Source organism: Hemitrygon akajei, chromosome 11, assembly GCF_048418815.1.
Source record: "Hemitrygon akajei chromosome 11, sHemAka1.3, whole genome shotgun sequence".
Lineage (NCBI taxonomy): Eukaryota > Metazoa > Chordata > Chondrichthyes > Myliobatiformes > Dasyatidae > Hemitrygon > Hemitrygon akajei.
Window position 1 is genome coordinate 18,942,066 of NC_133134.1, and position 23,881 is coordinate 18,965,946.

General features: G+C 41.6%; 1 protein-coding gene across 2 annotated transcripts; it reads left to right on the plus strand.

The window, feature by feature from the left end:
• The first annotated feature begins 447 nt into the window (after window positions 1-447).
• Window positions 448-22,935, plus strand: hapstr1a (HUWE1 associated protein modifying stress responses a). Of its 2 annotated transcripts, XM_073060327.1 has the most exons (4): window positions 448-779; window positions 5,640-5,720; window positions 8,147-8,425; window positions 20,097-22,935. In XM_073060327.1, the coding sequence occupies exons 1-4, from the start codon at window positions 569-571 to the stop codon at window positions 20,339-20,341; spliced, it is 816 nt and encodes a 271-aa protein (XP_072916428.1). In that variant the 5' UTR covers window positions 448-568; the 3' UTR covers window positions 20,342-22,935. The 2 variants fall into 2 exon arrangements, with proteins under 2 accessions (XP_072916428.1, XP_072916429.1); XM_073060328.1 differs by lacking the exon at window positions 5,640-5,720.
• Window positions 22,936-23,881: the final 946 nt, after the last annotated feature.

Below are 23,881 nucleotides of genomic sequence, written 5' to 3' on the forward strand. Positions count from 1 at the left end.
TCCTGGAAGAGGGAGAAAGGAAGGGGGGGGGAATTTGACGTACGCCCTCCTCACCCCGCCCCTCCGCTGGTCAAGAGGCGACAGCCGCACACGCCCCGCCCACCCTTACGTCACCAGACTGACGCTGCCTCCCGCCAATCGCTCCTTTGGCCGTCGCCAATAGGATTGGAGATGAAGGAGGCGGGGCGAGAGTGCGCAGCGGTGGGCGGGGGAGAGGGCGGACGGTGCGGTGCGGGGCGGCTGCTTCCGGCCGTCACGCTGGGGACTAGGGGCGCGGCGGACGGCGCGTCCCTTCAGTTTAATAACGTCAGCGAAAAGTGCAAGTGGGGCGATTGTTGACGGCGCCGACAAGGTTTTAATGGTGTCTGTGTTGGGGGAAGGGGGTGGGGCTTGTGTGAGTTTAGGGTGGGGGGCGGGGGTGGGGCGGGAGGAGAGACTAAGGGGGGGGGAAATCAGCTGGAGCTGAGGGGGGCAAAATAATATAAAGCGATAAATTATACAAAAATTGCGAGAGAGAAAATTACCGCCCGCCCGCCCGGCACGGGAACTCGAGGCAGGGCGGCCTGCGATGGAGGATAAGAAAGACGAGCGGGAGTCGGAGATCCAGGAGCACTGCCCCGAGCACTGGTTCTCCAAATGGGAGCGGCAGTGCCTGGCCGAGAGCGAGCAGCAGCAGCAGGCCGAGGCCGAGAGGGCGTCGCTGGAGCAGGAGCAGAGCCAGCAGAAGCTGTGGCATCTCTTCCAGAACTCGGCCACGGCGGTGGCCCAGCTCTATAAAGGTACGGCGGCGGGTCATCCTCCTTCGACACCTCCACCCCCACCCCATCATCCTTCTCGTCCCCATCATCATCCCTTCCCCCTCCCTCATCACCGCCATCCTCTTCCACTTCCCCTCCCCCATGATCATTCCTCTCCATCTCGTTCCCATCATCATCCCTTCCCCCCTCCCTCATCACCGCCGTCCTCTACCACTTCCCCTCCCCCATGATCATCCCTCTCCATCTCGTTCCCATCATCATCCCTTCCCCCTCCCTCATCACCGCCATCCTCTTCCACTTCCCCACCCCCATGATCATTCCCCTCCATCTCGTCCCCATCATCATCCCTTCCCCCTCCCTCATCACCGCCATCCTCTTCCACTTCCCCACCCCCATGATCATCCCCCTCCCTGTGATCACCCCCACCATCTGGCCATAATCACTCCCTAAACGTCCCCTTGATCACCCCACCCTTCCCCTTAAATCATCCCCATCCCTCCCCTTGATTGCCCCAACCCCTCCCCATAATCATCCCCCACCACTGCCTACAAACCCTATGCCTTCATCCCAGCCTTCTGCTCTCCCCATAGTCAACCCCATCCTCTGCTGCTCTCCCTCCCCATCATTCCCATCCCTCTCCTTGATCGCCCCCATCCCTTGTCTCTACCCCTCCCTATAGTCATCCCCCACCCACTGCCCCTTCCCTTCCCCATGATCGGCACCCAGTCTCTGCCCTATCTCCTTTTCTATGGAAATCCCAAATCCTTAGCCCACTCCCTTTCACATAATCATACCTAACCCCCATCTCTTCCCCTCAGCATGATCATACTCCACCCTTTGCCCATTCCCCTACCTGTGATCATGCCCCAACCCTTGCCCATTCCCCTTGTGATCATACCCCACCCCCTGCCCATTCTCTCCCTGTTATCATATCCCACCCCCTGCCCATTCCCCTCCCTGTGATAATACCCCACCCCCTGCCCATTCCCTCCCTGTGATCATACCCCACACTCTGCCCCATTCCCTTCCCTGTGATCATACCCTACCCCCTGCCCATTCCCTCCCTCTGATCATATCTCATCCCCTGCCCATTCCCTCCCTGTGATCATATCCCACCTCCTGCCCATTCCCTCCCTGTGATCATACCCACCCCCTGCCCATTCCCTCCCTGTGATCATACCCCACACTCTGCCCCATTCCCTTCCCTGTGATCATACCCTACCCCCTGCCCATTCCCTCCCTCTGATCATATCTCATCCCCTGCCCATTCCCTCCCTGTGATCATATCCCACCTCCTGCCCATTCCCTCCCTGTGATCATACCCACCCCCTGCCCATTCCCTTCCCTGTGATCATACCCCACCCCCTGCCCATTCCCTTCCCTGTGATCATACCCCACCTCCTGCCCATTCCCCTGGAGATCATACCCCACCCCCTGCCCATTCCCCTCCCTGTGATCATATCCCACACTGCCCCATTCCCTCCCTGTGATCATACCCACCCCCTGCCCATTCCCTCCCTGTGATCATACCCACCCCCTGCCCATTCCCTCCCTGTGATCATACCCACCCCCTGCCCATTCCCTCCCTGTGATCATACCCACCCCCTGCCCATTCCCTCCCTGTGATCATACCCACCCCCTGCCCATTCCCTTCCCTGTGATCATACCCCACCCCCTGCCCATTCCCTCCCTCTGATTATATCTCACCCCGTCCATCTCTCCCTGTGATCATACCCCACCTCCTGCCCATTCCCCTCCCTGTGATCATATCCCACCTCCTGCCCATTCCCCTCCCTGTGATCATATCCCACCTCCTGCCCATTCCCCTCCCTGTGATCATACCCCACCTCCTGCCCATTCCCCTGGAGATCATACCCCACCCCCTGCCCATTCCCCTCCCTGTGATCATATCCCACACTGCCCCATTCCCTTCCCCATGGTCATACCCCACCTGCTGCCCCTTCCCCTCCCTATGATCTTCCAACAGCTTCTGTTCCTTCCCCTCTATAACATCATCCTGCACCCTTCACCATCTCTGCTGCCCCACCCCCCAGCATCACAAACAGTACTGAAGTTTCTCAGCATCATCCCCAGAATCTGCCCCAGTTCCTCTGCCATCATCCCCAAAAATAGCCCCCCCTACATCTGCTATCATCACACCAACTCATCATCAGCCATCCCCTGCCATCCTCCACATCCTCATCACTCCCCCTTTCCACATGATGTGTCACTGCTGTCTGCCCCATCGTTCCCACCCCACCCTTTACCCCACCTTACACCTGCTGTCCTCCTCCACTCTGATCTTCAGTCTCCTGTAATCTTCTTCACAGCCTGCACCCCCACGGTTTCCCATGCCCTCAGTCAGTCCCAGTACCTCTCCTTTCCCTCTCCCACCACTAATTATTGGGCCCGGATCCCTTTCCGTACCCCTCCCACCCACCAACATATGGTTGTTATCCTTTCCTCTCCCCTTCCATGGCTGGTCCACTCCCTGTTCCACTCATCACCTTCAGTCGAACCCCAAACCCACAATCTTAATTTCCCTTTCCCTTGCCTCCCCCATCATCATCGTCCTCCCATTGTCAGATTCCCCCCCCCCCCCACCCCAAGGTCAGTTCCTGTCCCTTTCCCTCTCATCACCAGTTCCTCCCATCACTGCCCCCGTCATTGTGCTCTGTTCCCCCTACCCACTGTCACCACCCTGAATTGCTCTCCATTCATCCCACCCATCCTGCTTTCCATGTCATTAAGAGCAGGTCCTTTGACCAACTCGTCCATACTGGTCATGTTGTTGACCTGAGCTGTTTGGTTCATATCCCTCTAACCTTCCTATTCCTGTACCTTTTCAAGTGTTGCAATTGTATGTTACACTACCACTTTCTCTGGCATATTGTTCCACGTACCTTCCACCTTCTGTGGAAAATGTTTCCCCTCAGGTCCCTTTTATATTTTTTCTCCTTTTAAACTTATGTCTTCTTGTTTATTTTTGATTCTACTGCCTGAGAATGGACTCTAATCTACAGCCCTCCTGATCTTATATAGATCCATAAAAATAACCCTCAGTCTCCTTTATTCCAGGCAAAGTCTCAGCTTATTCCATCTTTCCTTTTAGCTCAACTGCTCCAGTCCTGGTAACATCCTTGTGAATAGTCTTATCAGTCTTCCCAGCTTAATGATATCATTCTTACAGCTGGGTGACACAATATTAATGGTGTGGTCTCACCAACAACTTGTACAGTTGCAGAATAACGTGGCAAGTCATGTACTCAGTGCTTTGATCGAAGGCTGCCTTCAGCACCCTGTCCACCTGCGTTGCCACTTTCAGGGAGCTTTTCTGTTTCTGCCCCTGGTCTCTATTCTATCACACTCTCCAGGGCCTTAGCATTTATGTGCAAGTTCTGCCCGTTGCAGAGCTGGCCAAAATGTAACAGCTTACACATGTGAATTAAATTCCATCTGCATTCCCTTGCCCTATTTCCTCAGTTCATTCAGGTCCTGCTGTAATCTTAGAATGGTTTTCACTGTTCATTACACCAACAATTTAAACTTGTTAACCATGTTCGCAACATTGACATCCAACTTGTTAATAATGATGACAGACAGCAAAAGCAGCTTTGATTCCGCCAACACGGCAGTGGTCACAGGCCTCAATGGCTTCCATCACCATCTTCCACATCCTAACTGGCTAGCTCACCCTAGATCGCACTTAATCCAACTTTCCATACAGGACACTTTCTTCTGCCATCTGAGTTACTGCTTCAAAAATCTGAATCATAATTGTGCACATTCCAAGAGGAAGCTACTGGCAGGATGAAGGAAGCCCTGAACACCACCAGAGATGGAGGGCCTTAAATACCAGAGTGTAATAGGCAGTAAATAAAAATAGTTTTCCATATACAAAGCCATGTTTGCCAAGCCTAATCAGTCACTGCCTTTCTAAATACAGGTTGATCCTGTCTCTTAAAATTTCTTCAAGTCACTTTCCCACCATTGGCCTTCTCTGGCTTGCTTTGCAGCTTTTCTTTAATAAAAACACATTATCCAAGCCCTGCCTTCCTCTACCTCACCCATGTCAAAAAGATGAAGCAAATTTCTCAGCCGGTGCTCCTGCCATTTTTTCTCTCCCCTCCACGTGTCTGCACTCTTCTCTCCCGCACCACCTTCACATCCCTCTGCTTCTCTCTCTCCCCCCTCCCCCGTCCCTCTGCTCCCCACCCCCATGGTCTGCTTGGCAGCTCATGTAGGGGGAAGGGCGAAAAAGTGTAAAGTCATGTTTTATTTCCGCAAGTGCATATCTTTGGGTGTGCTGTTTGATAGTGCAAACGATATCTTTAATTCTATGTTTCGATAAATCCGAATCGAGCTGGGAATTGTGCTCGTAAACCTGTAATTTTATTTTGTTATGGAATTTTGGTGGGCCGTTAGTACTTTGGTGGGATGCACACAAAACAAATTTGGAAGGTTGAGTTACCAATTGAGATGGTTATAATAATGTTTGTAGTCATAATTACAAACCCTTTATGTGTATTTGTGTGGGTTAGGTGTTAACATTGTAGGAACTGAAGTCGGGGCGGTGTCTTATAGGATGCGTTAAAAGACGCAGGGAAAAAGCACAACAGGACTGATTTATTTCCCAGTGTGAGTTTAATAGCAATAAAATATTTTAATATTTGAAATCGCCTGAGTTTTAATTAAAAAAAGACGCAAGCAAAATGGCGAAATCAAACATGGCCGGCGGATTCTCTTTCCTTTTAAAAAAAATTGTATTACAGTGTGTCTTTTCGAGGAGCAGTTTGCATTTACTGCTCTACTAACTTGTATTTTTAACCCTTCTTCCCTCTCCTTAACCTGCCCTTTCCCCTCTCTGCGTGGCCTTCGTAGATCGAGTGTGTCAGCAACAAGGGCTGTCACTCTGGGTTCCGTTTCAAAATGCCGCCTCGGCTGTCACCAATGTGTATAAAGGTAATATTCAGACCTCTTACTTCTTTCCCGGCATTGTTTGGACTCGTGTGTACTTGTGTCCGCATTCCAGTGCCATGGGGTTAACATTTTAGGCGCTGGAGTTTAAAAACCGCCAAGTGAAGCAATGAGCAGCTAGACTGTGAAATACTGAAGTTTCATACAGAGACTTGCTCAATTGTTTTTAGTGTTGTGGAAATTAATGTAACGTGATGAATTGATTTTTGTAAATTAAACTCTTTCAAATGAATCGGCATAATTTTACCAAATAGGCTAAGGGCTGTTTCCAGTTTTTAAGTGACTACAGGAGCCCAGTCTAGAACTCTCTTCCTCCTCTCCCTCCCCTCCCCCTTCTTAATTTCCTTGCATGACTCATGTTTCTGGATACCCAATACAGCCAAAACAAGACTTTTGCAATACATTTCAATTCTTGCATCAAACAATTTTGGTTTAATGCTATTTTTGTTAGCTGTCTTCAGTTTTTAAAATAAATTATAGTTGTTAAAATTAAATACTGAAAAGGAAAGTGCTTACTATTTCCCTTCAATGAAGATCTTTATTCAAATATAATATTAGTGATATGGGATGACTTTTTTCTAAGCATTAAATTGTGCATTTAAAGTTATGTCAGCCCCATTTAATTTAATGTTGCTTTGCAATTAAAGCTTTTATTGAAACCTGTTGTGGACTCTGTAAATTATTGTAGAAAGCTTTAAAAGCTATCTAGGACTTGCTGAATTTCTCCTTTTATGTTTTTATATTTAAAATATAACTTCTACCCACATTTGGTTGCATCCATTTGCTTTCTGAATGCTACTGTTATTAAGCCCTTATTAGCATCAACGTTAATACGGTATGCAAAATTTCTTTCCAAAGTAATTGGTCTAATCTTACAATAAAGGCATGGAGGTACATTTGTAAAATAAATTATAGTGTGTTGGAATGTAAAGTTAACTACTGTGGCTACATTTGAATCATTTCCTTCCTGTTTACACACAGCTGAATGACTCTTGTCTGTTACTAATATTCAGTCACATGGACATAATGCATAAAAGAATACTTGAAGTCTGAACACAAAATATGGTGGACTTTTTGAGATTCTAGGTAGTTCAGAATAAGTAAATTAAAATGGTAAAGAAAATATTTAATTTGGATTACCCAAATTTACCGTATTTACCAATAGTTTGAAGGTTGAAAGATGTGATTGGATTTTGCTGGTAAGAATAGCATTTTATCATTGTACTAATATTAATAAAAATACCTAGATATATTTTTGCTAAAAATCAATGCATTTTAATTTGTGCCCAGCAGAATAATTTGGCCAAATTAATCTTAGTCGGTCAAGACAATTATAAGTATGATTTTTCTTCTGACGTTGTTGATGAAAGTATACTTTTCGCATGTTAATTGGAGAAGAGATTGTGACTGAGAGCCCATATGCATATACACAAACATTACCTTGTCGTTCTGCTGTTGTGTGTGCGCGCTTCAGTGTGTTCCCCAGTATATTGTTCAAATGGGTCCTAAACAGAGCTGATGCAGTCGGGTTGGCTTTATGGTGCTGTTCCTGCCATGCACAGCGGAATATTCCATTTCTTTAGTAATGGGGAGGTGTAAATGTGTATAGTTTGTATACTGTGTTTAAGGTAGATACTTATGTTGATTTTTAAAATATAATTGTACCTACATTATGGGGTGCATCATGTTCTAATTCATATGTAGTCGTAAGTTAACTTTGTAGATAATTAAAGATAATGTGTCCTGGGGCCTAATAAAACAGAGCACTTCGTTCTTAGTAGGAGAAAGAGATGGGAGCTGAAGAACTATTATTGTGTGTTCTGTCTTTTTGTAAATATTGCCACAAGCTTGCACTAAAATGCTAAGCGACTCTAGCCTTTTTTTCTATCTAACATAGATTTTTTGCGGTCTTCAAAGATAAATGTTCACAAACAACTGTCATCAATTTTATGTTTAGTCTGTGATTCGAGGACACCATTCAATGATCCATATGAGACATCACTGGGAAAAAAAATCCTTATACTTCAAATTTGGCTGTTTCTTGAGTTTTGCTGACATGCTCTTGTCACAACTCATTGTCAGCATTCAGTGTTGCAATCAGATGCATAATCAAAATATATTGCACATAAGTATTTTATTTCTGTTTCCAAATGCAATTACTCTGAGGAAGTTCTTGCTCGTCATTGGTTTTCAGTAACATGTTAAGCAATTCTAAATTGTTAGTTTAAAAATAACTTGTATAGTGTGGTTGAAATAACCTTGTATTTATTCAAGTACCTGATTCTGCAGAATTGGTTTCAAACCTGATACCCAAGTTCTGTAATTGGCATGGGTTAAAAAAATACAGATCTTAGTGTATAGTATTTTAATCTGCAGTTTACCTATTCTGAGAAGTTTTCTTTTTGTTTCAGAAAGTATTGAAGCTCAGCGCAGAAGTTATGATTTAGGAATTCAGGTCGGTTATCAACGTCGTAATAAGGATGTGTTAGCTTGGGTAAAAAAGCGGAGACGAACCATTCGGAGGGAAGATTTGATCAGCTTCTTATGTGGAAAAGCACCACCGCCACGCAGTACCAGAGCTCCCCCTAGACTGACAGTTGTTACCTCGCCCACCAGAACACCCACAGCAGAAGCTAATTCATCTGTAGAGACGGACTTGCAGCCTTTCCGTGAAGCCATTGCACTACACGGTAATTATGTGATGTGATTAAGCTCTTTGAAAAAGAAGATGCTGATTTCAGAGGCTGTCTGTCATGCTGAATTTCAGCATTATTAGATTAAATATACCTCGCTTTTGACTGTAGAATAGTTTAGTTGGGGTTGTGATAAATTTTGTTATATTGTAACATATAGCTCCAACATTAATTCCTTCAGCTGCTCTTCCAATATGGTAGGCATCAATTACAATATTTTTAATGAAATGGAAAAGGTTTAAATACATATTGTTTTGCTCACATTTTGTAGCACACAAAATAGTTCTTTTTTGTTGGTAATAACCCTTTTTAAGGTCCTGAAATTTTGAATCATATTGAGATTTTACATCCCTTTGTCTGAACTTATTCTTGGTACCAAGTTATGTTTTGCCCTTACAATTGGGAATTGTATAAATTGTGCTTTATTTTGTCTATCAAAATATTTTTACTATTATTTGACTTCTCTGGCATTTCATGAGTTGCAGCAAAGAATATTTAGCACACCTGATATAATCTCTTTAGACGTGGCATTTTTAATATGCCCTTTTTCCAAGAATATTTTAATATCTTGTGTATTTTAATTCTTGTTTATCTATTTTAGTATCATTAATATCACATGATACTCTTATGACAAGCACTTAGTAAATCATTACTTTAAACAAACACTTTAAGAAGTTTCCCTGTCTTTGCTAAAGAATTTACAAAGAACCTACAATGCTTGTTTCATTTTTTGTGGAGGTAAGAGTTTTTCTAGTTATTTTAAATTCAGATCATATTCCTTAAAAACTACATTGGATGAGATTTTTATCGATATCTAACATTTGCAACTTCATGATGGCATGTATTTATTAAGTTTTGACATGTTTGGGAATTAAATCAACAAGCACTTTTGATGGTTCATCCTTGGTTTTATAACTGGACCCTTTGTGTTGTTGCTCGATTGCAGCAGAATTACCTTCTCTATTTTGATCATTACTTGCATCAAGGGAAGTCAGTGGAAATGAGTCAAGTGAACAGAATACAATCAAAATAGACTAAACTGATGTAATGCCAGATGTAATCTGTGTCATAAACTTTACTGAGTCTGGTCACGGAGCGAAGGAGTCTCAGTGGATCATAATTGATACTTAATGTTTGGTAGAAAAAAAGATAAAATTTTATGTAGGTGAGTTCAGGTAAAATGCTACCGTGGGCCAAGAATTTCTTTAATTTGTCTGATATGCAACTGTGTTAACGAAGTTTGTCTGAGAGCTATTTCCTAGAAAATCTGTAGACTGAAACTAGTCACTGAGCAGGAAATAAAACACTAGTTAACCTTGCTTTTGTGGAGCATGTCTGGTGTTCTGTAAGTTTTCATAATTTGGTTAGATGCTACTACAGGTTGAGTACACCTTATATGAAATTCTGAAATCAGAAATTTTTTGAGTGCTGATATAACATCACAAATGGAAAATCCCATAAGGCGCTGAGAAGGTTCCCAGGTAATGCGCTGGTCTCTGCACACCACAGACAGTTCTGAGAAGTGACCTCAATATGTGATGAACAGAAGTTAATGAAAAGGTAGAAAAACACTGCAGAAAATGAAGAATAAAGATCTCGATTGTGTATTGTCAGTGTCGGAGAGCACGTATGCCGCTTAACAGCATGCTAAATCATAAGACAAGCAAAGATCTATCACGAAGAACTGAACATTAAAGGAAATTGAAAATATTCAGCAGACTGGTTGCAGAAATTTAAGAGAAGGCAGGGCATTAAATTTTTAAAGCATCTGCTGATCACAAAAATCTAGCATCAGAGCAAGTCTAGAACTCTGATTGTTTTTATACCTTCAAAGTTCAAAGTAAATTTATTATCCAAGTTACATGTATGTTACCACATACAAACCTGAGATTCCTTTTCTTGTGAGCATACTCAATAAATTCAATTACTGTAATAGAATCAGTGAAAGACCAAGTCAGCTGGGTGTTCAACCAATGTGCAAAAGACCATAAACCGTGCAGTGCAAAATAATAATAACAAATAGATAAGCTATTCACTCTAGTTCAAGAGCTTGATGTTTGAGGGGTAATAACAGTTCTTGAACCTGGTGGTGTGAGTCTTGAGGCTCCTGTACCTTCTTCCTGATAGCAGCAATAAGAAATGGCCTGGGTGGTGGGGAGTCCCTGATGAAGGATGCTGCTTTCCTGCGTCAGCACTCCCTGTAGATCTGCTCAATGGAGGAGAGGGCTTTACCTATGATGAACTGGGCAGTTTCCACTGCTTTATGTAGGATTTTCCATTCAAGGGCATTGATGTTTCCATACCAGGCTGTGATGCAGCCACTCAGTATGCTCTCCACTGCACATCTCTAGAAGTTAGTCAGAAGTTTTAGATGTCATGCCAAATCTTGGCAAACTCCTAAGGAAGTAGAGGCATTGCTGTGGTTTCTTCATAATTGCGCTTGTGTACTGTGCCCAGGACAGGTCCTCTGAAATAACGTAGAGGAATTTAAAGTTGCTGACCCTCTCCACTTCTGATCCTTCGATGAGGACTGGCTAATGGACCTGTGGTGTCCTCCTCAAGTCAGTAATCAGCTCCTTGTTCTTGCTGATATTGGGTGAGAGGTTGTTGTTATGGTGCCACTCAGACAGATTTTCAATCTCTTTCCTATATGATCATTTCTCACCACCTTTGATTCACCCTGCAACAGTCAACAAACTTGAGTATAGCAGTGGAACTGTGCTTAGACACATGGTCATAAGTGTAGAGTGAGTAGAGCAGGGGGCTAAGCACACAGTCTTGTGCACCTGTGCTGATGGAGATCGTGGAGGAGATGCTGCTCACCTAAACTGACTGGGGTCTGCTAGTGAGGAAATAAAGGATCCAATTGTACAAGGAGTATTGAGGCCAAGGTCTGGAAGCTTATTGATTAATTTCGAGGGGATGATAGTATTGAATGCCCAGCTGTAGTTGATAAAGAGCATCTTGATGGATGCATCTTTACTATCCAGATGTCCAGGGTTGAGTGAAGGGTCAATGTGTTGGCATCTGCTGTGGACCTGTTGCTCCGGTAGGCAAATTGGAATGGACATTACATATTCCTAATAAAAGTAAAATACCAATACAGTGTCCTGTAACTTTTTAAACAAGACACGGCATCATAGGTGGAGACTGAAAACCTGCCGCTACTTCTTGTTCAACAGCTGATACAGGTATTCTCCTCATGCTGCTGTGCTGTTTTTGTTACCCTGCACTTGTTATATTTTTTATTATATTAATGTAATAATTTTCACTGTTTAGTACATATGAGTGATGAACAAGTGCAAGACAGAGACTGCTTACCAATAGTGCACAGATTCAGGGTTGGAAATGATGGTGATCCCAAGCTACCTCATATATTCCAAAATCTAAATAAGTCTTAAATCCAAAAGACTTGTAGCCTTAAGCATTTCAGATAAGGGGTACTCAACCTGTACTGCATATCTTGAAACTGAAAGATCCCTAATCTCAATTATTATAAATAGCTTTATGCAGTTTGTCATTGAAAAAAGAAACTTGTACATATTAACAACACAAAGGGCGGGAGGAACTCAGCAGGCCAGACAGCATCTATGGAAAAGAGTGCAGTTGATGTTCCGGGCCAAGACCTTTATCAGGTCCTCCAGCATTTTGTGTGTGTTGCTTGGATTTCCTGCTTTTCTCTTGTTTGTGATTGTACATATCAATCTCATTATAAAACTATTCAGACACTGTTAGAGGCAGTAAATCAAACAGCTTGACAAGCTTAAGGTTGAACGGTTCCATTTAATGTCAGAGAACCTGAAATTCTTGCTCTCAGTGTTATCAATCGATTACAAAAGGGTTATTTTGAAGAGAGGCCATGCTACTAGGAAATATACATTGAGTTTTGAGACTTGAAAGGTACTGATTTGAATTATTGTTTACTTTTTGGGGGGGGGGGAAGAAAAATTACAAGTCGGTCTGCTTTGTGCCACTGTACCCAAGCTTGTAAGAATGAGAAATATTTGGAAATGAGGGGCAAGTTTTGGGACATTAGGGTGTAGAGGAAATAGGACTTAGGTGGCAAATCTGAACTCTGATTCAACAATTGTCACTTCAGATAAGGTCTAGGAATTTAGTCTGTAGCTAGTTTTGTGGGAATCCATCTGAGTTCACTTTAGTTAAATCATTCTTGACCATAAGACTTGACCATAGCCCACACAGGCCATTTTAATTCTGTGCTGAGCGCATAGGTAAAGAACAATGTGGTTTTGTGAAAGGCAAAGGTACAAGAAATGCGATATTGATGTTAAGGATACTATCAGAACGGTTTATTCAAGTGCAAAAAGATTTGTTTGTTTTATCGACTACACAAAAACATTTGATAAAATGAAGCACAGTAAGTTATTTTAAATGTTACAGGAAACTAGATCTAGATTTGAAAGACCTCTGCTTAATCAGAAATCTGTACTGGGAACAAACTGCTGCTGTAAGAATAGATGGAGAAGTGAGTCAGTTTACGAAAATCAAGAGAGGCGTTAGACAAGGGTGTGTTTTCTCCCCTGATTTGTTTAATGTGTACAGTGAAACAATTTAACAAAAAATATGAGACATCTTGGGAGTCAAAGTTGGCGGTGAAAACGTCAATAATTTCAGATATGCGGATGACACTGTTAATTGCAAGTACGGAGGAAGAACTACAAAACTTCGTTGATATAGTTGTTGAAGAAAGTGCAGAAATAGTCTATCTATCAATTGCAAAAAGACAATGTACGGTGATATCCAAAAAGAAGGAGAATCCTATCTGCAGGCTGAAAATAAATGGGGAAGACCAAAACAAGTACAGAACTTTTGCTACTTAGGAAGCTGGTGACATCAGATGGCAGGTGTGACATGGACATCAAAAGAAGAATAGGGATGGCAAAAGACACCTTTGCGAGAATGAAGAATATACTGACCAACACTAAACTAGGCATGACAGCCCGCCTCAGTATTGAAATATTACGTTTATCCATTTATGTTATATGGTTCAAAATGTTGGACAATATCTAGTAACATGGGGAAACGAATTGAAACAGCAGAGATGTAGTTTTTGAGGAGGATGCAGAGAATATCATGGATGAAACGAATATCTAATGATGTCGTGAACAGAGCAAACACAAAAAGAGAAATAATGTATGAGATCATGAAAAGGCAATGTAACTTCATTAGACATGTGATTAGGAAAGAGGAGTTAGAATGCACGGTAATTATGGGAAAGATTGAAGGGAAGAAAGCAAGAGGAAGGCAAAGATGATGGAGACAGCAGCCAGAGAACTGGAAATGAATACCAATGATTTGATCCACTTGACCCGAAACAGGAGTGTGTGGGCCATGGCAGTCGAAGCTCAAACTGGGCATGGCACCTGATGACGATGATGATGCTGAGCACATAAGTTGGTTTTGACCCAATCTGCATCAAATTTGAATTCAGAAGGGTGGGGGTAGTTTTCCTCTAGATTAGTTAGTTCAATTTTTGTTTGCTTGTACTCCAATCCCATTTGATAAATTTCCATGCAACACACAAAATACTGGAGACTCAGCAGATCAGGCAGCATCTATGGAAAAGAATGAAAAGTCAACGTTTCGGGCCAGGACCCTTCATCAAGACTCTTGCATATGTGATAAATTCCTGTGGCCAGCTGTTTATAAAATGGACTTTTGTTTTACTGAGTCTGTTTTAATGTGATATTTTACCATAGGTATTTTAATTTTTGTCAGCTTTGGTTTGTGTTTAAATAATGTGGAATTTTTATTCTAAGGAATTTAGTTTTTGTTTTGATGATGTTCCCAACAGTTCCATGTAGAAAGGCAGGTATTTATTTGCATATTAACAACTTTCTGAAATCTTCTACAAGCTTGGTCCCAGTTGGCTGAAGAAAATCCCACCATTAACATTGGGACAGAATCAATTAGCCCATTGATTTGGCTAAGGGCCAAGAATAAAGTAGTTGACATTTTCTATAATGCCTTCTTTAGCTTTTAAATTGATAATAGATTTTAAAAGTAGCATCACAGGTACATGGGGTCATAAAGAAAGCTTTTGGCACATTGGCCAAAAGTTTTGAGTACAAAACTTATGTTGAAGTTGTATGAAAAGTTGATGAGGCCTAATTTGGAGTATTGAGTGCAGTTTTGGTCACCTACTTACAGGAAAGATGTCAATAAGGTTGAAAGAGCACAAAGAAAATTTACAACGATGTTACTGGGTCTGGCGAACCTGAGTTACAAGGAAAGATTGACTAGGTTAGGACTTTATTCCTTGCAACTCTGAAGATTGAGGGGAGATTTGATTGAGGTATACAACATTATGAGGGGTATAGATAGGGTAAATGCAAGCAGGCTTTTTCCATTGAGCTTGGGTGAGACTACAACTAGAGGTCATGAGTTGAGAGTGAAAATAAAAAGTTTTTAAGGATAACATGAGGCAAAACTACTTCACTCAGGGTTGTGAGAGTGTGGAATGAGCTGCCAGCACAAGTGGCACATGTTAACTCAATTTCAACATTTAAGAGAAGCTTAGATAGGTACATGGATAAGCTTACATAGGTTGGGCTATGGTCCTGGTGCAGGTCGATGTAAGTAGACAGTCTACATGGTTGGGCAAAAAGCCCTGTTTCTGCTGTACATTTCTGTAACTGTTATACCAGTATTGAAAAGTTTTGGCGGAAATGTGCTGGGAGGGCGTTGGTTGTGGAGGCAGGACTTTGCCACTGGTCAGAGTTTGCGGAGTTTAATGGGCAATATGTGTTCTGATATGTTTGTGTCAATAAGGCATTTGTACCACTAAATCTATCTTCGATGAATATTGGCCGTGGGCCCTGCTATGAATATCTGACTATGAAACTCAGATGAGATAGAGTTTTATTGGGGCCTTTGGACTCTCTGGTATTTTACTGACCTGACAATAATGCATTATGGTAATTTTAGCTAGCCATTTGCTGTTTAGAGTCCAGTCTTATTGTCCAGCTTCCACAATAGGCACTTGCATTAAAAGTTGTTTGATACTACTTGCCATCCACATTTTACACTACCTGTCCTTCCAACACCATGCATGAAACAAAGCTAATAATTTTCTGCTGTTCTTTTAAATATAGACGTCTGAAACTAAAAATTAGGGTTGTTCTTGTTAAACACTGGTGTGTTTAAGATGAAGGATACTCCTGTATAGCTTCATCTCCATTGTCCACACTGGAAGCTGACCAGCACCTTTAGAATTATAACTTCCCCTCTTCCTTCAGTTGTTTTCTGAAGACAGTTGTATGGAAGGTTCCCATATGCTTTCTTTGGGAACAGTAGTTTTCTTGTGGTTGTTCTTTTAAGCTTGAAGATTGTACATTTATTGACCATTTATAGTGATATAGCTCATAGCACAAGATGCCTAGGTTCAGTCCTGACCCCCTCCTCCCATTTTTTGTATCAGTTTGCATGTTCTCCCTGTGACCATGGTTTGCACCTGGTGGTCTTGATTTCCCCTCATTCCCAGAGTGTTGGGATCGGTAGTTTAATTGGCTGCTATAAGTTGCCCTTTGTTCGAGTGAGTTGTAGAACTTGGAAGGATTTGATAGAACATAGGGAGAATGAGATTAAAGCAGGGTTGTTTGAAAGACCTGTTCCCATGCTGTGTATTTCTGCCACAGTTAACACTTAAGCATTGTTGATTATGATCAGGGTTGAAATTTTGTGGTACTTTCAGTAGCTTGTATAATTGGTGCAGAATCATGACACTCTATAAATCTGAAGCTCATCACTGTACTTCTTTCTGTGGAGTCATGAGACTAGATATGCTAAAATACCAAGAAAGAGAAAAGCTACTGTATGATCTCACCAGTCCAAGTGAAGGGTCTTACCCGAAATGTCGATTATCTGTTCGACTTCACAGGCACTACCGTGAGTTTCACCAGTAGTTTGTTGTTGATAGTTCTAAATGTCTTGGTTAATGGGTATAGAAAGTTGTTTTCTGATGCCCAAAAAGTAATTTGGGTTAAGTCTGGGAGACTTAATCTGGGAGATTTGAACAAACTAGCAAATTAATTTTCTATGGATCAACTGCATGGTCATCTGCTTTGAACCTAAAAAGGACAAAACAGAGTATTCTAAATGGGAAAAACTGAAGTAGTGGAAGGCAAAGACATTTTGTGTTTAATTAATGCAGATTTTTTAAGATGGCAGGTAAATGAATGGCTGATAGGATCCTTTACTTTGTATAATGGCGGGGAGGAGGGGGCGATTGTGGGACGAGAGTACAGGGCCATTGTACACTAGCAATAAAGCCCTGGTAATACAACATCTGGTTATTGCCAGGGCATATATTTTGGCCTTGGAGGGAGTGCAGGACAGATTATCATAATGATGCCTTGACTTTAACCCTTAAGTTACAACGAGGTTTATTCTGAGAATTCAGGGTGTTAGGAATTACCCTGATATTTTAATTTCATGAAGGGTAATTGAAGGTGAATAGAGTCCTCTTCCTCCCTCCCCAGCTGGGGATTATCAACCAAGATTTACATGCAAAGTGGAGCATAAATTTTCAGTGCTTTTGCTAGTGTAACTGTTGTTTAATTTTAAATCTGAACAAGTCAAAAGTATTTAAAGGATATGGGGGTGGCTTGGGAGTTATGAAAGACTGCAGAAGCATCTGGGTGCTCTTATAGGTGAAGCACAAGCTAGCCTGCAGGTCCAGAGTCCGTGAAAGATGGGCCTCGTGAGGAGAAGTAAGAAAGCCTGTTGTGCCACAGGGACTCTAGTAAGACTGTACTTTAAAGTTTTAGTCTTTAAACAAGTTGTACACTTGCATTGGAAACAGTTCAGAGAAAATTCACTTGGTTAATTCCTGGGATGAAGTAGTTGTCTTGAGGAAAGGTTCAGTAGGATACGTCCATGCGCAGAGTTTGGAAAAATGAAATGCAATCTTACTCAAACATTAGGGGTTTGGCAGTTTATTTTCTCTCGAGGGTGTCTAGAACTAGAGACCATAGCTTCAGAGTAATGGAATCCTTTTAAGATGAGAAATTCCTTCAAAGTTGCAACATTTTGGAAATAGCAGTGCATTAGCCATTGAATGGCAGAGCAGGTTAAAGGGGCCACATGGGCTGCTTCTCCATTTTCTTCATGGGTGTGTATGCAGACTTGGTTACAGATCAACTGTAATCTTATTGAATGGCAGAGCGATGTCAAACAGGTGGCCTCCTCTTTCTGCTCATGCAGAATGATTTGTAAGCGGTCCTTTAATGGAACTAAATTTATGCTATCTTAGTACAGGCCCCCTCCAGCTGTCAAATGCAGAGCCGTGTGTGCGCGTGCGCGCACACACACACACACACACACACACAAAATGTTTGGGAGGCTGGTGACATGGATTTGCTGGGTATCGCAAGCATTGTTTGCCATGTGGGGACTCTGTTTGTGGCCACTTTTTGGATTTGTGAACCATCCAGATAACTGTCCTCCCCTACAGGAACGGAACCCTGCTGTAATGTGGGGAGGGTATGTTCCATTACCAGTCTTTCGGTGTTGTGCATTTAATAGATGTTTTAGTCAGAAATCTATTTAGTTTAATGATCACAATCTTAAGTGAATGACTTTTGTGAGGTGATCAAAATCTGTTAATTATGTTGGAGAGTTTTGCCAATTCCTAAATATAGTCAAGCAACTGATTCCCACGGTTATCTTGACTATACTTCTTGCCATCCTGTTTCCTGTAAAAATGATATTTCCTTTTCTCAGTTCTTTTGTCTCCACTGCATCTATTCTCAGGATCTGGCTTTCCTTTCCAGGACATCAGAGGTGTCCTCCTCCTTTGAAGGACAGAGTTTCCTTTCCTTCACCATTGATGCTACCCTTGCCCAAATTTCCTTCATTTCCCAAACATCTGTGCTCACCCGTCTTCTTGTCACCCTAATAGTGATAGAGTTCCCCACCCCCCACTTTCTGTAAAGATTGCTTCCTCCATGATTCCCTTACCCTTACCCTCCCCACTAATCACCCTTCCATCATTTACCCCTGCAAACAGCCGAAGTGCCACACCTGCCCGTTTGCCTCCTCCCTCAACTCAGAGCCTCAGACAGTCCTTTCAGGTGAGGTAACACTTCACCTGCAAACCTGCTGAGGTCATCTATTGTGTCCAGTGCTCTTAGTGTGGCCTCTCGTCCACGGGTGAGACCTTTCGTAAATTGGGGGACTGCTTCATCAATACCTCTGCTCCATCTGCCAAACGTTGAACTTCCCATTGACCAAACATTTTAATTTTCACTTCTGTTCCAATAAGTTGGTCCATGGCCTCCCCTTGTGCCACAATGAGGCCACCTTCAGGATGGAGGAGCAACACCTTGTATTCTGCCTGGGTAGCCTCTAATCTGATTGCATCAATATTGATTTCTCCTTCTGGTTGAAAGAAAATTCCCTCCCTCTCTCATCTTCTATTCCCCACTCTGGCTTTTACCTCTTCTCACCTGCCTATCACCTCTCCCTGTGTCCCCTCCTCCTTTCTCTGATGGTCCACTCTCCTCTCCTATCAGATTCCTTCCTCTCCAGCCTTTACCTTTCCCACCCACCTAGCTTCACCTATCATCTTCCAGCTATTTTCCTTCCCCTCCCCCCACACTTTTATTCTGGCATTTTTCCCCTTCCTTTCCAGTTCTGGGGAGGGTCTCAGCCCAAAACATTGACTTTTTATTCAATTCCTTAGGTGCTGTCTGGTGTGCTGAGTTTCTCCAGCATTTTGTGTGTGTTGTTTCGAGTTTTGCCAATGTTGTTTTCTTTATTCATTGCACTAGGAATTCCACATTGCAATCACAAATACTGAAACATCAAATTATGCAAAAAGCCAACAATTTTGTGCTAATTTGTCATCATGTAGTCAGTCCCTCACTTAACTCAGCAATTGTATGGCCATTTGTATTGTCTGTAGGATCTTGTTATGTGCACATAGGCATTCATATTTCCAATATTATGATAGCAAGGGTTGTTCGAAAGTGGGCTAACTGGAGATTATGGAAGGTAAATCTGTATTACTTTTGTTTCTGCTTCTCATCTTCTCTGCCTAATCTCTCAAACATTTAGCACTTTGTGTGCACAAGTTGTCACTGTACCCCAAACGGATTTTATTTTGGTGTAAACCATGTTGTTGAATATTGGCAAATTATTTAACTCTGCAGGTCAGTGCGATCAAGGCTGCACCTTTTCATTGCACAGACTCTGCTTGCTCAATGACAATCTAGGGATTAGGCACATTAGCCAGTTTTTTTCCTCTACTTAACCCATAGTCAACATACTGTCTACAGCTCTGACTAGGATAGGTTTGACCTCTGTGGATCAATTTTATTTTCCTCACTAATGTAATGAAACTTTCAAAAAGCCAGACTTCATCCTGTTTTGATGATTTGGGTTTCTACTAAAGTTGTCAAGTAGTTGGAGCCAGAATACTGAATTGTTGTGTGGGATTGCATATAAATTTTGGTGAGAATTTGCTCGTTACTTACTAATAATGGGCCTGAACAAAGAAAATTGCATGTGCCTAAACATGCCTATGAACCTTCCAGTGATTGAAGTGGATTAAATAGTTAAATATTAAAATGATAGCAAGAACAAGCCATGCATGCACTGGGACCATTAACACACTCATTTGACACTTTTTTTTGTGTTTTCACAGGCCTTAGTGGAGCAATGGCTAGTATAAGCGTGCGCTCAAGTACTCCTGGATCTCCCACTCATGTAAGTGGTAGCTCTAACTCTTCACGCAGGAGAAATGGACTCCATGATGTGGATTTGAACACTTTCATATCAGAAGAAATGGCACTCCATTTGGACAATGGTGGCACTAGGAAGCGTTCCTCAGCCCAGTGTACTGATGTGATCACTGATTCCCCAACGCACAAACGCAATCGAATGCTTTGAACTTTTATATTGTCGCCATGCTACTTGAAAGCCACTTGATACTCGACACTTTCTTGAATGGAAATGGAGGGCCATCGTAACTAGTTTTGATTGTGAAAGTACAAGTGAATTCAATAATGATTGCCATAAAGGAAGTTCTAACTAATGCGGTAGATGCTTCTTGTAATTATGGCTTTCCCAGTACTGGTCTTGTGACAGAGGACATCCAATCATTTGTGTAGTAGTTAGCAAGATCATCATAGGTAAACACATTAGGTTCCAAGCTAAAGTGACCTTAACTTTTTTCTCTTTAAGGGAAGGGTGATTTGGATGTTAATTTGGTTAACATGTTAATTGCCCTTTTTATTTTCTGCTGTGTTGACTGCTTGAACAGTTGCCAATATATCACTGGTATCATTTATGTTAAAATAGCCTCTTTTGTCAAATCTCCAGACTTCCATTTTAAAGCACTGTACTAAGACACTACTGGTTTTCGTATAGTGCAAGTACATACATTGTATTGATATTGGATTACTTTTATTTAGACTCAAGCAGCTGCTAATTCTGTCGATTGTGAAAATGGTGCTATGATGGTCATGCAATGAATACTAAATATCAAAAAAAATCAACAAAGATCTTTATTGGATTCACTTCTTGTGTTTGTGTTGCAAAACATACAAAAATACTATTGACTTTCCCGTAAATTCTAAAATACTCTTGTTATGTTTAAATATATAAATATATATAAATATATGTAATGTGTATATACTAAGCATTTGAATGCTGGTATGATACTCGTTCTACAGAATGTAAATAAAATGTGCACACTGAACCCTGGAGTGGATATCCAAAATTAGAACTGCATCATGCTTGCTTTTAAATGTTTTCTCACACAATGGAGTTGGTTCAGATGGCTCTTGGAACAAATCTTTGGGTAGAAAATGACAACTTAGTTGTTTAGTGGCCTGCTCACTCTTGAATTGTCAGCAGTAGTTAGTTAAAGAAGGTTGATTACTTTTGTGAAGATATTTGCGTAAACTACTTGCATTAAATCTGAAGAAATGCTTTTCGTCGAATTGTAATTCGGTGACCTCTGATTGCATTGTGGTGATGTTTGAAAGAGGAGCCTTATATTGTCGGTTTTTGGGGGAATTTTAACTTCTGAATTTACACTGTGGTAAGCAGGCTTAGCAAAAAACTTCTGCAATTTACTGTAATTTTAAAGGAGATCTGTTTGAGTTAATTTGCATTTTGATTTTCAAGTTAAAATCCTTAGCTGTGGGTCGCTACATAGTCCAACTTGCACAAAAACTTGATGTACACACACACACACACTAACTCAACAAATTTGCCCATTTGCACATGCAGACAGATACCAGTCTTGATGGCTATTTTGATTTGACTTGTTTTCTCACTGGGAAAGCTATGCAAAGTGCAATTTTACTGTTTCAAGTAATACTAACTGGGGGGTTTTGTCTGTTGGCCTCTCCTGCTTGTTTGCAGTTAGACAACCCAGCCAGCCTAAAAGAGGGCTTGCTTTTTAAGCCAGAGGCAGTAGGGATATGCTGCAAGGCAGCACTTTTGTTTTTTTTTGTAATAGTTATAATTTTTAGGTAAATTAATCTTCAATCTATAGTTCCCTGTTTTCCTAACCCACCCCTCCCAGTCACTCACTCCAAGCCAGATATAAGTTGTATTGGCAAAGATTAGAAACCATGTCAGTGGTTTCTGGAGAGGCTTATTTGAAAATGATTTGAAAGTGCAAGGAGGGCTTCAACTGATCCTGGATTTCCTAATGAAAATCCACATGGTAAGAACCGAGTACATCTCTTAAATGCTGACCTGTATTAGATTTTTTTTGTGAAATTTTATTTTGGTCTCTAGATTCCTTTTCACTTTGGGAATGCTAGGAGCTCAGGATGATCAACTTAGTATTAAAAAAAAATGTTTTATGGTCAGAAATTGTGTTAAATTGTTTGTGTGGTTGGTGCGGAGGGGGGGGCAGTGTAAAATCCAGCTGCCCATGTTTTGCAGTTTCACTGTTTGAACGCGCATGGTGTTTTGCGGTGGAGTGAAGGAAGCTGTTCGTGATATTTTTACAGGTTTCTGGCGGGGGGGGGGAATGTAACGTAATTCAAAAAGTGAAAATAAGGCTTTCAGCAAACTTTGCACTAACAGTTTTTCTGTTTACATTTGACATTTACATGTCTGTTCACATTCTTGCCACAACCCCCTCGAATGATCTTTTGCAGTAGTTTTTTTGCCACTTTTCTAGCTAAATGTATAATGTTAAATCTAGGTGATGAAGTACAGTAGTGATAGGTCACCACCTTTGAGGCGATTGATAAAATTCCATAAATGTTTTGATAAGGTTAAATTTTAATAGTGTTCTGAGAAGGTATTACCAGATACCTCAGTGAAAAGGTGCCTGGATGAGTTTAAGTTGCACGCTGTTTGCTTTTGTTGAAGTATTTTCATTTGGTGGAAACCACTGTAAACTGTAATTGCCATTTTAAGAATAGGTAATTGACAGTTTTATGCATTAAAAGTTTGTATCAAAATGTTACTTTAACTGTAGCGTGCACTTGGAGAAAGAATAAACACCATGCAAATCAGATGTTGATTTTTTTCCATTGCATTGGTCTACTTGGAAATTATTTTAAAATGGCTTCTTTTAGGGAGTACATTTGTGTGTCTTCCTTCTTTCCCCCCCCCCCCCCCCCCACACCCCCGATATTATGCATCCATTCTGAGGATATTGACAGAAATGGCAAATTCAGTTTGGGAAATGCCTTAAAATGGGGAATTGAAAACGTAGTGCTCACACCACTCCGGAGATCTTTTGGTTCATTTTTGCTTTTACCTTTAAGGACTTAAATCATGGCCCGTAATATGGCCAATCATTTGCTAACTGGAAAACTGCAGTTACAGAAATTAAGTTAATTTTGGTATGTTTAGTTTATTTTTATAAATTACTGAAAAAAATCAGTTAATGGTACATTGTTAAGTTCATGGTACTCATGTTCTTTTAGTGTTCAACAGGCATAAGTTGTTACTAGGAGATGCCTTTTAAAATAAGGCCTTTGCTATGTAATGAGTTTTTAGTTGTAAATGAAATGCTGTTTTTTTTCAATCAATAATCTGAAAAAATGCTTCAATCTGTAGTCACAGGATTAGGCTGTGAAGATCTGAACTGCTGGCCTTTCAGTCTCCAAATTTTGTTTTCCCTTGTATACTCTGGTATCCCTTTAATAAATATTACTGCCCTTTCAGAGGGTCTGATTTAACTATAACAGTAATAAAGATCTATGAATTGTCTATTTTTCATGCTAGTACATTAGTCAGAGTCAATTTATTTGATGGTTTCTGCTTTTAAAAAAATGATCTTAGTAGTACCATTGGCCACTAAAATGGTAGTACCATTTTAATTGTTCCTGTGTGGAACATTTTCTGTTAATTCCTGTTGTCCCTTTTTGCTGTCTCAACCAAAGATGGGGATGTAAGCTTAAAGCACCATCTCTTTATAAAGTAACACACACAATATGCTGCAGTAACTCAGCA